At 43.6% G+C, this 15,594-nt stretch overlaps 1 protein-coding gene across 2 annotated transcripts in view; it reads right to left on the bottom strand.

Moving 5' to 3' along the window:
• TMCC3 (transmembrane and coiled-coil domain family 3) overlaps positions 1-15,594 on the bottom strand; it is a 90,910-nt gene that overhangs the window by 24,980 nt on the left and 50,336 nt on the right. The window contains exon 1 of one of the 2 annotated variants that reach the window (XM_053407228.1): positions 15,286-15,492. The exons of the other annotated variant lie outside the window; for it this stretch is intronic. Coding sequence (XP_053263203.1) covers positions 15,286-15,363 — 78 coding nt within the window. The 5' untranslated portion in view covers positions 15,364-15,492. Of the gene's footprint in view, positions 1-15,285; positions 15,493-15,594 lie in introns of those variants that run through there. 2 annotated transcript variants of the gene reach the window in all.

Genomic DNA, 15,594 nt, shown 5'->3' on the forward strand with positions numbered 1-15,594 from the left:
CTTTGAAATAAACAAGGTAACTGCAAAGATGTTGACCAGGCAAAGGCTTTGACCTCACCATGATTTAGGAACATCTTTCACCAAAATTAATTATTTAAAAAAACAAAAACAGGAGGAGCAACATCTTTTTAGCTAAGACAGAGTTCAAATCTAAGGATGATTTGTGGCATCAGAAGTTCAGCATTACCTCCAAATACAACCAATCTCTTCATTCATGCTATGAGGGAGTGCTGATCATTATGTAGCCACATGCAAGAGGGAGATATTATGAGGCTTGGTGAAATCCCAGGATTGTCCAACTGTTGGAGGGGGAGGGGAATGAAATGGAGCAGTCCACATTGGAGAACCTCTACCCCCCTCCCTTTTTCGCAGGTCCCTCTTGCTTTTCAGAATTCAGCTTTTTGTTTCTGAGGTGCAAGTGGCTTCCAGGAAGTGAAAGTGAAGTACTTGTGCAGATCAAAGAAGGTATCAGAAATAAAAACTGTCCCTGTATATATTTGTAAGAAATAATCTCCACCATACCAGTCAGCGACACATTCTGAGGAAAAATACATACATACATACATAAATCTCTATTTATTTATTTTTATGCCACTTTTCCATAGTTAAAATCATGGTCAAGGTGGCTGACAACATGAAAAAAATCACATAATTTCAGAGGTAACAAAAGCAGTCATAAAGAAAACACATCAAACAGAACACAACTAAATTGATCTGAAAATAAAGAATAGAAGACGGAGGAGGAAATGGTGGTGTCAGAATAATCTGCAGCATCAAAGTTAGTGGTCCAGCAAAACCACAGGCCTAGCTGAAGAAGAGGAAGAAAATAAGACAATGGCCTCCTATAGTAATAATCATATCTGGACAAAGTCTAGAGAACAAATGGTGGCGTCTGTGGAAGGCATGTTTGCAGGGAAAGGAGAGAGAACAGGAGGCAGCGTGTCTTCTGGCATACACCAACCTCCTTAATACTTCAGCATCTCCTTTGGGCTTAAAATCCACAAGAATGGTCACCTGTACCATTGCAGGCACACGTTTCTAAACAAACATAATGGATAATTTCAACACATTAAATACAATAGTTTATTCCAATATTACTACAGTGGTACCTTTGGTTAAGTACTTAATTTGTTCCGGAGGTGCGTTCTTAACCTGAAATTGTTCTTAACCTGAAGCACCACTTTAGCTAATGGGGCCTCCTGCTGCTGCTGCGCCGCCAGAACACAGCTTCTGTTCTCATCCTGAAGCAAAGTTCTTAACCCGAGGTAATATTTCTGGGTTAGCGGAGTCTGTAACGTGAAGCGTATGTAACCTGAGGTACCACTGTACTCACAAAGCTGCATACAGTACTTGACATTAGCTACAAAAAATTTGTCTTTCTAAATGGTATGATATTTTCCCCTATTTTACTATCAAGACAACACAGTGGATCCAATTCATTTCTGTATGCCTTTGAAATAGAGAAAAGCTACTTCGGAATAGGACACACTAAAATTCTATCTTATATCAGCAGACCATTGTCCTTCAGAGTTATCATGTTACATATTTTTCAAAAGGAAAATACTAAGCAAAGGTCATGAAGATAATTCAGGTTTGCAGAAAGAGGCAGGAATGCATGTTAGCATAGTAAACATTTAAACATCTGCATATACAGAAACATCTATTGGTATTTAGTTGTTTAATGTTTTAATGGATACACTACTTTGCTTTGCTGTATTGTATTATCTTTTTTTAAGTGACAGCTTATTTTAACAGAAATATACATAAAGTATACAAACTTTTGAGCTAAGATGATCACAGACAACACATAGTGTTCAAGGGTTTGTCCCAAAAGACTTGAAGGTTTAGATTCTTTTAAAGCTTAACATTTTCTTCCATAATTAACAAGAACTGCCACAAATTTTGTTATTCCCACTTCTCAGACGTTAGCAAGATGACACACCTACTCATAAGGTAACATATGAGTTGTTGTTTTCTTTAAAAAACTCACCACAAACATAAAATTGTAACTTTAATTATGTGCATGAAACTATAATTGATACAATGATTCATTTTGTTCAGATACGTCAAGAAGGTTAAGTGACACCTTACCTTAAACTACCTCAAAACACTTGACTACCTTAAACAAATTGAGTCACGAAGTATATATTTATCTGTCTAGCCAGCCTATTAGTCATCAGTCATGAAAAAAACATTTGTCACTATATGAAAGGATTCAGAAACATGCGTCTGAAAACATTTGCAAGCTGTCATTTGGACCCTTGAGAATCAGAAGACACTTTGCCTACCTTTGTATTCTGAAAAGCTACAACTGCCTTAATTTGTTTAGCAACATAGGATTAAGGTTCTTCCTATTTTTTTTTAAGTAACACTTTCTTGTTTCCTATGTTTCAAATTTTGAGAGCCAATTGCTTAGAAAGTACCTGCACATTTTGTCCTCTAACTTTCTTTTTAGGAGGACTAGCAAAACTGGGAGGAGCCACTTTATACAGTAGGCTACATTCCAATAAGGAAATGTCTGCAGTTTCTAGACATGCACACATTTCTCCATCTTTCAAGCAGGCAAGCAAGAGTTGTTACTATAGTTTAAGAACACACTCCACCCCAGTAAAAGCATTCAAGGGGACTGCAGAGCAGGTGCGGGGACAGGAATAGCCTGGAGGGAGGGCATGGCTTAAGGAAAGCCCAAACTGCCAGACAGAGAGACCTGGAGGATTACGTTCATTCCCAAGGCCTGAGGTTCCCACTCCTGCAGCAGGCAAGGGACCTGCTATTTCCTCAGACCACCACCCTTCAGCTCACGTGTTACTTTCAGGTTGTCACAGCGTTTGTTCAATACCGTGGACGCTTGGGTTGCGAACATGATCCGTGCGGGAGGCACGTTTGCAACCCGCAGTGCCGCGTCTGCACATGTGCGGGTCGCAATTCAGCACTTCTGCACATGCGCAAAGCATGATTTAGCACTTCTGCGCATGTGTGAGCGCAGAAACCTGGAAGTAACCTGTTCCGGTACTTCCGGGTTTGCCACAGTGCGCAACCCGAAAACGCGCAACCTGAAGCGTCTGTAACCTGAGGTATGACTGTATTTCATTTGCAAATATTCCAGAATAGTATATATTTAGAAATACAGCACTGTCCTTGTCTCATAACCTTTGCCTACCTTAAGAGAGGCCTTTGGAAAAGACACTTGTCACAGAAACTTAACTTTCATTTTGTGACTAAGCATGCAAGAAGCTACATGGAATGTAGAAACTAATTCAGCTCCCAGCCTAGAGATCTTATAATCTACTTCAGGGGCACAAGGCAAGAGGGGTATACACATGGCCACACACTGAATGAATGCATGGAGGCAGTTTGGGGGACAAGTAGCCCTGCCAACCACCACGGGCACACACACTGGCACACACCAACAAACATCTGTTTGGCATTCATCAGTAACCTGCACGTACAACTATACATGTGGAGAGTGTCATGAGCCCTGCAGCATTGTCAAGCTCAGGCTTGGATTGGCAGACTCTGACACAGGAGAAGGAAGAAGAAACAGAGGAGGGGGTTGAATTGTGGAAACCTGGGTTCAAGAAGGGGGCATTTCCCACGTTAGTAGCTTTGGAAGCAGGACAAGGGATGCTGGTTCTCCCCTCCAACCTTTCTGCAAGGCAGAGTGCCTCAGGGGAGGGCTCTGATCAGCTGAGGCAGGAAGCTGAGCACAAAACATCTGTGACTGAACAACAACCTGGACAGGAGGGTCCAGCCTTGTCACCTAGAACCAGGCACTGCCTTTATAGATTGGAGCAGGTGCTTGCAATCTTGATAGGGAAACTCTGTGGGAGATGCTCTTTGCTTCCATCTGGTTTTGAACCTCTTTCTGTGCTCCAGAACTCCTGCACAGTGAGTCTTAAGCACTATGTCTACTGTTCACAGGGCTGGCCAAAGACATTTTGTAACCTGAGGCAAAATCCCAAAATGGTGCCTCCTCTGCCAGGGAAGAAGGGAATGAGTGAAGATCTACATCAGGAACAAAGGAGGAATGATGATCTACTTTGGGATTTGCTGCCCGTCTGAGGCGGTTGCCTCACCTTGCCTAGGTTGGCCCTAGCTGCCTAGCCTGCATTGTCACTTGCCTGAATAAAAACCTCCTTCCTACTTGCAAGTAACAGCTCTGTCTTCATGTTTGGGGCAAGAGTCAGGTCAGAGAGCTCATATATGCAGGAATGGGTCCTCTTCCAGGATTGCTGGAAGACTGGATAAAAGGGCAAGTATGTGTTAATAGAGAACTAGGCAGCAGTAGCAGTGTACTAAGTAAGGATGTGGGATGTGAGGATAGTAGGATGGCTCAGAAAACAGAGCAGAGCAACTATCAAATAGAGGGTGTTCCAAACACAGAGAGCAGCATGGCAGAAGGCACAGAGGTGGGAGTAGAAGAGCAATATGAAAGGAAGCAGATAAGAACACAAGATGTGCCCTTCTGGATCAGGCCAAGGGCCCATACAGTCCAGCATTCTGTTCTCTATGTGGCCAGCCACATTCCTATGGAAAGCTTGCATGCATGAAATGTATCTGAGAAATGGCAAGCTGCTGGCCTTGGTGACAATAACTGCACCCTATACTCGCTGACTAAGAAAAACAAAAATACAGAAGCAGTCCATCCATAATAAAACACAGACCAATTTGTAGACAAAACCTGCTGTACCTCTCTTCTTTCCAAAAGCAGTACTCACGAGATGAGGATTTGTTTTTTGGGAATATGATTTCCAGTAATATGGCCCATGGACTACAAGAAGATCAAACCTATCCATTCTTAAGGAAATCAGTCCTGAGTGCTCACTGGAAGGACAGATCCTGAAGCTGAGGCTCCAATACTTTGGCCACCTCATGAGAAGAGAAGACTCCCTGGAAAAGACCCTGATGTTGGGAAAGATTGAGGGCACAAGAAGAAGGGGACGACAGAGGACAAGATGGTTGGACAGTGTTCTTGAAGCTACCAGCATGAGTTTGACCAAACTGCGGGAGGCAGTGGAAGACAGGAGTGCCTGGTGTGCTCTGGTCCATGGGGTCACGAAGAGTTGGACACGACTAAACGACTAAACAACAACAACAATATGGCCAAGTCCTGTAGCTTGTGAAATAATAACAGAAAAAACAGTGTCTCTAAACATGCGCAGAATGCTTTTCACCACCACAAAGAAAGCACACAGCCTGTTGCCAGACCATGATGGTTAAGAAGCAGGGCTTTACAGGGCAAATGCTAAGGGTCAAAACCACAGGATTAATTACAGTAGCAGAAATGCTGGCAAACATAGATAGCTGAAGAAAATTGGTATGATTCCCACAATGATTCAAAGAACTCTTTATCAAGTGAAAGTCTGCTTTGGAATGCTGCAGCATGAAAATACATTTCAAGCAGTTGCAACAACCTTGGTAAAGAATTCTTCAAAACCAGCTTATATCTTTGTGTTTGGCAACAGCTATAACTCACAGGTAGGCTTGAGCCCCAGAACTACTATACCTGGAAATCAAGCACTGCTCTAGATTCAGATAGGATACTGCTACACAGGCTGGTCAAATGATACGCATGTTGAGACTGCCGTTCTTCCTTTCAGACGCTTCCTAGAATAGAACTAGGTTATTTGTATTAGGCATCACAGATTGTGCTCTTGTTCAACAGGGCACAGAGTACACAAGTTATCAAAGATACCATTTGTTCTTCTGTAATTTTGCAAAATGATTGCATAAGGATTTGTGTTTTTTAGCATATACTTTGCAAGTGTAAAAAAAAAAAGTAGCCTTGTTTGTTTTCTGCGTAAAATCCAATGTGCCAAGTCACAGAATTTCAGCATCATGAAGGAACTGAATCAGTCTGAGGAAGACTACGAAAGACAGACTTTAATGTGTGCTTTGATTAGTCTTGTCAGCCAGAAAGGTTGTTTCTAACTTTAATTACAAAACTAGAGGCCAAACAAAATGTGTTGCACAATGATAAGTGTAGCTTATATTGTGACTTTGAAATTATCTTTCCCATATTTATTGAAGAGCAGAAAGCAAGCTGTGCGTTTATACTAGTGGTTATGACAACTGGTTGTTAGAGGTTATGGGAAGGTCAGTAGGAGAGCAGATTTTCAGAAAATTAAGCCTTTGACTCTCAACTACATTACAAACATGGGAGCAGTTTTAAAATGCCTTAATTGTTGAAGGCAAAAGCACAAAGTAATTAGAAAAAGTTAAGGGTAATAAATGCATATGAAGCAATTCCACATTAGAAGCAAAAGCCCAACGCAGTAAAAAGAAGAGGAGGAAAAATAATAATTAAATTCAAACTTCTGCAGTACTAATTAGAGTGTATGGAAATGTTAGGTAAATCTGAAGCAAACAAATTATTCAGGAATATTCTGGATTCTTCTTTCTGTGAGATTGACTAGGTAAGCAACCAATAGTTGTTTAAATCTAGGATATCATACCTCGGTATGAAGTTCCCTTTAAACACAGTGACTAATTCTCAATAAAACACCCAAGAGAAGGGAACACTGTCCTAAATCACTTAGAAATGTATAGGTGAGCTCCAATGGTCCAAATTTGAACTGCAAGAAGAAACAAACAGAGCACGTCTTGGCATGTTTGTTTCAGCCAATGTATGGGTTGGCTTGTCAGCTGCTGTTCTAGCTCACTGCAGTCTAAAATAAATAGTGAGAATAAAGTTGCATTCCAACTATTTACTCCCCAGGCTATTTAATATCTACATGAATTGAACCACTGCCCGAGTTGTCCAGGGGCCAACATGATGATAATCCAACTCTATTTCTACTTTTTAACTGAGTCAAACAAATATGTGTCAGGATGATGGAAAGAGTGACAAGATAGGGGTATTGTACAGGTGGGGAGAACTTAATCTATGCAAGAGCTGGTTCTCTGACTATGCTGGATAGAGTCACATTTTGCCTAAAATGTCAGGGCTGTAGCCCAGGATGTTCTTGCCTTTGGAGTCCAAGTGGCATCCAGGTCTACTTGAAGCACCTCTTAGCTGCAAATGATACATCAGCTGCAGTAGTTCTTGAACAGGAATGACCCTCCCATAGGAGATATCCATGCTTTGGTCACATAAAGATTACTGTAATGTGTTTTACGTGGGCCTGCCTTTGATAACCACTCATAAACTTCAGTTGGGCCAAAAATGTAACAGCAAGACTTCTGATCGCATTATCTCACAATGAACGCATTAACCTAGCCTGCAAAATCTACATCAACTTCTGGAGTGTTACCAAGTGCAATTCAAACTGTTGGACTTTGTCTATATAGCCCTAAATAGCTTGGGACTAGTGTATCTGAAGATTTCTTCCTCGTGTACAATCCAGCTCATATGCTTTGGATGACATCCCCACCCCCCAAGATGACCTGATAAATAACTAAAAATGTCTTCACCACTGGGCTGGCATGCCTATGGAACCCTCTTCCCTAAGTGTTTAGGTTCCAAGCAAAGAATTACCCTACCCAGACTAGCCCTACCATTAGACAGAATGAGGCAGCTGCCTCAGGCAACTGATTTTCCGTGTGAAAAGCAAGCTCAGAAAATGGTCCTATTGGTTTAATTGGGCCAACAAACTGTAACTGGCCATCCCACAATGCCAGGGGGACTTCTGACCTAAACTGTAGTATTGAGTAACAAATCAAAGTCTAACTCCAAGAAGTGAAACTGACAGCCTCTGGAGTACAGAGACATGGTGCCAGCTGGCATTGCATCTGAACATTTTGCACAGAGACAGCAGCAATGACAAGTGAGCAAAGTGGAACTCCTTAGTTGTCTGTGTCCCACCAGGGAAATGCCAAACTGACAGAAGGACAATTACATGTCCTTCAAAGTATTCCAGAAGCACGATCCATGGTTTCTCAACAGAAATGTTAAGAAAAAGGGAGGCATGCACAGGTTTCAATATATTGCTGTCTTCAATCCCAGTCGGTCGGTCACTCAGTCACGTAACAAACATCTCACTCGCCGAGTCAAACAGCAACTAAAATGCTTTAGAGAGGTAGGGCTATCCACAAGCTTTAGGCCAGGGACGAGGAACCTTTCACGCTCAAACATTAAAAACTTCCCTAAACAGGGAAGTCTTCAGATGTCTTCTAAAAGTCAGATAGTTGTTTATTTCCTTGAAATCTGGTGGGAGGGCATTCCACAGGGCGGGTGCCACCACTGAGAAGGCCCTCTGCCTGGTTCCCTGTAACCTTACTTCTCGCAGTGAGAGAACTGCCAGAAGGCCCTCGACGCTGGAGCTCAGTGTCTGGGTTGAACAATAGGGGTGGAGAAGCTCCTTCAGGTATACTGGGCCGAGGCCGTTCAAAATATAAAATAAAACCTTCAAAATATAAAATAAAACAGAAGATTCTTCTCCCAGTATCTTCAAATTTTCCACGCACTCTGGTCCTGCTTCCTCTTGTTTGAAACTTATTTGGAATAAACAACTTTGGAGAATCTGGGAGAAGAAGCAGTAAATCAGACCAGTGAGGCTGATGCATTATTCAGAATTTGACAGCAGATAATCCCATCACTGAGCTTCTGAATGCTTTAAGTAAACCAGTTTTCTGTTCTCTGTATCTGTGAAGAAAAGATTCAAAACAGAAAACCAGGATACTTAAATGATACACTAACCCAAGGTTCTTAGTCCAGACTGCTGTATGTGTTGAAACAGTCCTTACATGGGGGGAACATAAATGTGCCCGATGGAGTATGTGGCTTAGGATCAATATCATTTTGTCATATTCGTTATAAAGCATAATGAAAAGCAATAGCATTACTGAAACTTCATAGGAGCCCGGAGCCCTGAAGCCCTGAATGATTCAACAAAGCGGCTTTCAGAAGAAAAATGAACCTGGCTGGCTGTTTCAGAGGGAAAACCTCCAGAGTAATATGGTGTAATTTAAAATATGTAAAAACTTCAGTGACTCCCAAGTTGCTCACACAACTATTTAAACATGATCCTCTAGGAAGAACAGTTCCCTATTAACTCATACTCTACTTCTAGAATGTTACCGTCGGCTTTGAAAGACATATACTTTACAAATCGCAGCAGATCTCTGCCAGAATATAAACAGAAGCATCTTAGAGCTGTATCTCTGCATTTCAATTTGATAAGAATGTCAGTATAATTTGGACCTGTTACTCCTTCAGTTCACTAACAAAGAGTAACAAATAGAAATAATAATAATAAAGACTAACGAATTTATTATTACATACAGTGGCGTAGTGGGGGTTGGGTGGGAGGGCCATGATCCCTGGCACAAATTTATGAGGGGGTGCAACCAGGCACCCCCACAACAGGCTCCCTCATCGAGGCCGGAGCTGCAGGGAGGCAAACCACACCTGGCTGGGCCTTCAAGGCTGGGGTTGTGCCTCCTCCTCATGCCCGGCGAAGGGGCACCCATATGTGCCCTGACCCTGGGCCAGCAGAGAGAGAAGGAGGGGGAGGGTGCTGCAGTTGCCCACCGAGAAGGGAGGGAGGAAGAGGAAGTACTGCTGGAGCCAGGTGCATTGCCTAGAGCGCCTTGCTACAAGGACGGGGGGGCACATCCCACCCCACCCCGGGCACAGGCAACCCACGCTATGCCCGTGATTGCATAAACTGCCATGGATTACAGTCCACTGCATCAGATGCATAAAGCAATACTTATATTTATAACAGCGGTTTCCCCCCAAAATACCACCTGCAGTGGGTGGGGGGAGAAAGAGTTTTCGGGGAGGAGACTGTGAACAAGGAGGTCAGAGGGAAAGCTGCTTTTAAAAAGAACATATACTGTACGTTTTCATTGTTTTATAATTGTAACGGTTATATTATATTGTTGTGACCCATTTTGGACCTTATAGTAAAGATTGGGTAAGAAATCTTAAAAATAAATAAATGGATCAGGGGTTTTTTTCAATAAGGAGACAACTCAAAAGAATGGGCTGTTGTTGAAGTTATCACCCGAACGTCATCTGGTTTTTAATTTGTCTTCAGTTCGATGGACTTCATGAATTTGAGACACCAAGAATCATCCATCAAAACACACAAAAATATTTTGGGTCTCCACCACTTACCACCCCGCCCCCTGCCAGTAGTCATACTAAATTTCAATCCATAAAGTGAACAAAAATTCACTGTTTCCTGTACTGCCTTGTAGAGAAATAGCACTTGAGTTAAGCACAAATTTGTACAATGATGACAGTGTGCTAACAATCAAAGCCACAGCAAATGACCTTATTTATTTTAAAATGTTTAATTATTCAGAAACAATCTGAAGCACACCCTCTGTTTAGCAATGTCCCTTAATGTTTAGTAATGTCCCTTAATGTGACGAGAGGAGCAGAAAGAGAGCCTAACATTCTGTTCAGGAAGATTACTTCCTTTCCTACACAGATAAATAATCCAACTGCTTCAAGCTGTGAAGTTTGTTTCTTTTAAAGCACTAAACATCTCATCCTAGAAGAGGAGAAGCAGACTTCTCATCTCCAGAGCCAAAACCAGCAAGGCCAAATTATAATGTAAACAAGACTCACTTGCTTTGTTTTTTACTAGACTGATATTACTTTACTTACTCATAGCTGACTGGCTAAAATGTGTGCAAAGTAGGCAATTCTTTGAACTACTGCAGTCATTTAGGAAGCAAACTTGCTGCAGAACAGTCATCTAGGTTTATCAACACTGCATACAACACTTATCCAATCTCCCAACTAAGAACAGCTCCCCATGTGACATTTAATAGTAAGATATCATTTTGGGGTACGAAAAAGCATGTGCAATGCATGCAATCGTATGCAAAAAGCCTGGCCATTTTATATGCACATACATTGAGAAGTCATAGTGGATAACCACTCCCCACCATGTAGTTACTCAGGTGTTCGTGGTGAGTTCCAGCACCTCTTTTTCTAGAAAAAAATGGCACTGGAAATACTACTGTATTTGTCCAGTTGTTCCTATACAAGGGTATGGGATATTTCTGGTTGGGGACATGTTGTGCTCCTTCTGGAGTAGTTCATCCACATTTGGTCCCCTCCATGCACTCAGCTCTTACTTCTGGCTCCTAGACGCTGACAGCAGTCACACCCTGGGAAATTGATTTGACTGGCTGGCTAAACCAGGTGAGGGTAGCCAACGGGTCTTAAACCCTTGGTAAGTCAGGTGAGTCTCCTGCATGTGAAGACAGGCTCTGGCATATTGAGCAGACAAGGCCAACAGTGGGTTCAATGGTCAATAAGATGGTTTCTGTGTGTGCTGTTGAGGGAAATGAGGGGAAGATGGGGCTTGCTGACCTGGGAAGGTAGTCCACCTAAGAGAAGGAAAACACTGGTCCTAAACCTCCACAATGCTCCTTCATGAGAAAGGCTTTGGGAATAAACCCTGAGGAACAATCCATACTCATTGCCTCATGGGACATCATGGAAAGAAGATATGGTTAAATAGTAAACAAGGGGTTCTCAAGCTTATTTCTCTGGGCCACACTTTCAGAATATAAATTTGCTCACACCACGCCAATTTTTCAATTGCTAAGAAATACACTGGAAAACAAAAAGAACTCCTGGCAGTGTTTGATTTACTACACAGAACACAACTACTTTAGCCTATGATCACGGGACATCCAGAAAGTATTAAAAAATGCAGCTATGAAAGAGTATGAATCATTCCCAAAATATAATTATAAACGAGTCTCTTACAGATGTATCTTAAGCATGTACACAAACTCAATGTGAGGTCTGAGCTTGCTTTTGCCGGGTAATCTCATTTATATTTGAGACAAGCAAACACTAATCTCCTCATCAGCATAAAGAAGGCTTTCTCTTTTCTGACCTTTTATATTTGTCAGAGTCTTCACAACAATATGTGAAGAACTGTAGAATCTCCCCGCCACACTTGGCATCCTCTCTTGTCATATCAGTGTGGCAGTCGACACCCTTTCAGAACCAATGGAGCAAACCCTACACAAATCTAGAGCGGAGTCCTGATGGCGGGTGGAGTCTTGTACACATCCTTCTGGCAGCTCCTGCAGCCAAGCTGGTGCCAAATATATTGCTTTCCTTTCCTTTGGACCACATCAACAAGGCTGAGAGGTGAGCTGTTTTGTCTGGGCAGCCCAGGACCTCCACACGCACTGCCCTGGCTTGTGCCCCGGAGAGTTCACTTTGGTGCTGTTAACACAGCAAAAACAACACGGGAGGCAGCAGTTATGATTTATAAGCTCAGCCTGATTGTTGTAAGATAGAAGTGCTATGGGTTGCCTTAATTGGTAGGAGTAATCATCATGTCTCACTGGTCAGCTAACACCCGCCTTAAGCTGGGCAGCTCCTGGTCCATCAAGTACTGACCCAGCACTGTCAGCCTACTTCAATGGGAGCTTTGAGGTTAGAGCATCATTCAACAAGCCAACCAGGCGCTCTCCTGCATCGATCTGTACAGCCACAGCAGGCGCTGTAACTCTCCAATGGTTTTATTTCACCCCCGAAAGTACACTTTCCCATTGTCTTCTAAGACAAACAGATGCCAATGAATAGTTCCTATACACGGCCAAACCAACAGGAAAACTTTGTTTCAGTGGTCATATCTGGCAGTTCCTGGCATCAGTTGCAGGTGGGTGCAGTCAGTGGGGTAAAGATGTTGACAACAGTCCTGTTTAAAGGGCCCTGGACCCAACCAATGGAACACAAATGTTACAAAGAGAGGAAAATCACATGGGGCTAGAGGATGAAGCAGGCAAGGTGGCAATGACAAGGAGATGGAGGTGGAGCTGCGAAAGTGGCAGACAGAAACCTTTCCACACACTGTATATTGAGAACTTGGCAGGAATGACTTAGCTCCTCTGCCTAGACAGAATTCAGGATAAGAGGCATGGGGCAATCTTAAAGTGCCTGGGGAGATGGCAGACCCATGCCATACCCCACCCCTGTTTTTAGACACTCCAATAATAAACACCTGACTTGCTTTTCACTCTTTAGATTTTTGCATGTGGTCTTCTCATTTGCTTAACGTTATTCAAGCTCCATCTTCACAATTTTGGCCTTGTACCAATGTCAATGCATTTTACCACTTAAACAGAAAGCAAAATAAACTTGGTTTAAAATGAAGGTATTATGAAGATCTTTTTTCTAAAACCAAAACTAAAACCCAGATCTTATAATAATTTCAATGTGATACTCCAGTTATGAAATAATAATTGTACAGAATGGATCATACCGCTATCCAAAGTTGGTGGTTCCTGCCCCACACCCCAAACAGCACAATTTTTGCTAAGCAGAAGCTGGCTGCAGTAGAATCTTTGGCACTGGCAGATACTACCTGTGATGTCAGTGGGTTCTCCAAACTTTACTTTGAAACCAGCCCTAGCGTGTTCTACTTTTTATTAGATCATCAACACTGGCCAAAATGGGAGAGTTAACCCTTTCCCCTGTGCCATTTCCCTGATCTATTATTATCTAAGATACTATTAGCCCAGATTTCACCCCAGTGGGACTAATAACTCCACAACAACAATTTATATCACAAAAAACTCTCATGGGTATAACCCTCCATCCTCAGTGCCTCTGCCCTGATCACATCAGAGCAGGTCCTGGCAGCTTTAAGCTGTGCACACATTACCATTTACTCTGGCTCCTGTGCACTCCCACCACTTGTGTTTGAAGCTGCGTACACATGACATTAGCTACAATCCCTATCTAGAGTTCCCTGAGAAATACTGCTATTTGATGTTTCCCCCACCCAACCGCTTAAACCAGCTTCCATTCAGTTTGAAAGAATAAGCCACATTCACTCTGCAGTTATACGGAGGTGTGTAAATTTGAGACAGCCATTGCACATGTGCAGACGACAGCATATGCACAGATGACAGCCCCATGAATGGGTTGCTGGGTGGGTTGCATGTGTGAGAAAACAAAAAAAGGTAATGTGCATCAGGTGAAGACATCCCAGCCCCCTCCCTCTCTGGTGTGTACATAACCATGAAAATGCAACAGGCAGACACCGCAACCTCACTGTATTTTAAACTGCTAACGTGTACCTAGCCATAAGGTCAAAAGAGTGAATGTTGAGTGCTCAGAACCACAGGCCCAAAGGAGGGCCTAGGTGAGTAGTTTGATGCAGGGATACAAAAAAAAGGCTGTAAAGGTGCCAGAATGGCCAGCTCTAGTGCTTTATTAATTAAGAGTGCAAACTTTACAACATGACACGCAGAACACTGCTGCCTTTACACACACGGGACAGACACTGCAACAATGAGAGGTTCTCATGACTTGTCTGCACTCAAGCAAACGTTTACATCCTTTATGCAAAAAGCAGCAAATGTCAGTTTGCCCAGAATCTCCCATCACACCTGGGATAGGTGACAGCTATCCAAAGCTTCTCCCCCCTCTGGGCCTAGAGCCCATCATCCCAAGGTCCACAGATAAGCATAGCATCAAAGCAAGCCAATTAGCATATATCAAAGCAAGTGAATATAAACATATGTATAAGCTCATTCTTGCCACAACTACCAATGAGTTTGGGGGTTATCCTGTCTACGAAGATGGGATTTGTAGGCCTTCCAGAACATTTCATATTTGGTTCAGCATATCAAGCTCCTGGTTCCTGACTGTTCTGACTGCCCTGAGTTCCAAGGGCACTGCCCACCTGTTTCAACACAGTAAACAGCCACATACTGGCTGAGTTCAGGGTGCCAAACACTTGGTTCCAAACGTCTGCTAACCTACATTCAAATAATTAGGGAGTGGTTAATTCTAGCTTGTAATAATCAGAGCGTCTTTGCCTGTGCAAAATACCTGCACTGGCATGGAATGTCTTCAGAGAAAGGGGGAAAGCCTTTCAGAGACTCTCGTCCTATTAATTTTTAGCAGCTCTCCCAACCCAGGCGCCCACAATGTCCCAAGTCCGGATAACTGTTACTAAACAACAGAGGCGCAAATGCAAGCGGGGGCCGGATGCCCAGTCACCAGCGACTGCTCCTCTGGGCAGCAAGGCAAGTTGAAACCTGACATTTGACACATCGCAAAGGCACGCTGCTGAACTGGAGCCTGTTTTGGGGACATGACACCTGCCTCCGACAACACCCAGAGGCGACGAAAGGCGCGTCCCCAGAGGGAAACCTGGAGCGAGCTTAAGCCCTGAACCATTCCGAAGAGTGCAGGGTCGACAGGGACGCCGGCGGGTATCCTGAATCAAACTAAACAGCAACGAGGTTTTGCAGCGCTGGCTCAGTTCGAGCAAGTGCCGATGAGAAAAGCAGCGCCGGGCGACGGAGCCCTGCAGGAGGAGGGAATCGAGAGGGCAGAAAGATTACCCGGGTCTTGAAGCGCCGGTGCCTCTCCGGGTCCGAGTAGGTCCTGTCCACCGCCAGGGCGGTGTCGCTGCCAGGCATGGTGGCCACGTTCTTCCCTGCGCCCTTCCACACCCAGCCAGAGTCCCAAACCTCCGTAGCCGAGCAGCGAGGTTGCCGGAGTCCCTCTGCCTGGCCAGGCACAGCACTAGGCTGCCTGGCTTTCGCCGCCTCCTGGGCGTATGTGCGAGAGGGGGCGGGCGGCTGAAGCGGCGCGCTTGGACAAGGCACGCCCACCAGAGGCTCCCCGAGCTCGACTGACGCCCTCCAGCC

The sequence above is a fragment of the Podarcis raffonei genome, chromosome 10, assembly GCF_027172205.1.
Source record: "Podarcis raffonei isolate rPodRaf1 chromosome 10, rPodRaf1.pri, whole genome shotgun sequence".
Taxonomy (NCBI): domain Eukaryota; kingdom Metazoa; phylum Chordata; class Lepidosauria; order Squamata; family Lacertidae; genus Podarcis; species Podarcis raffonei.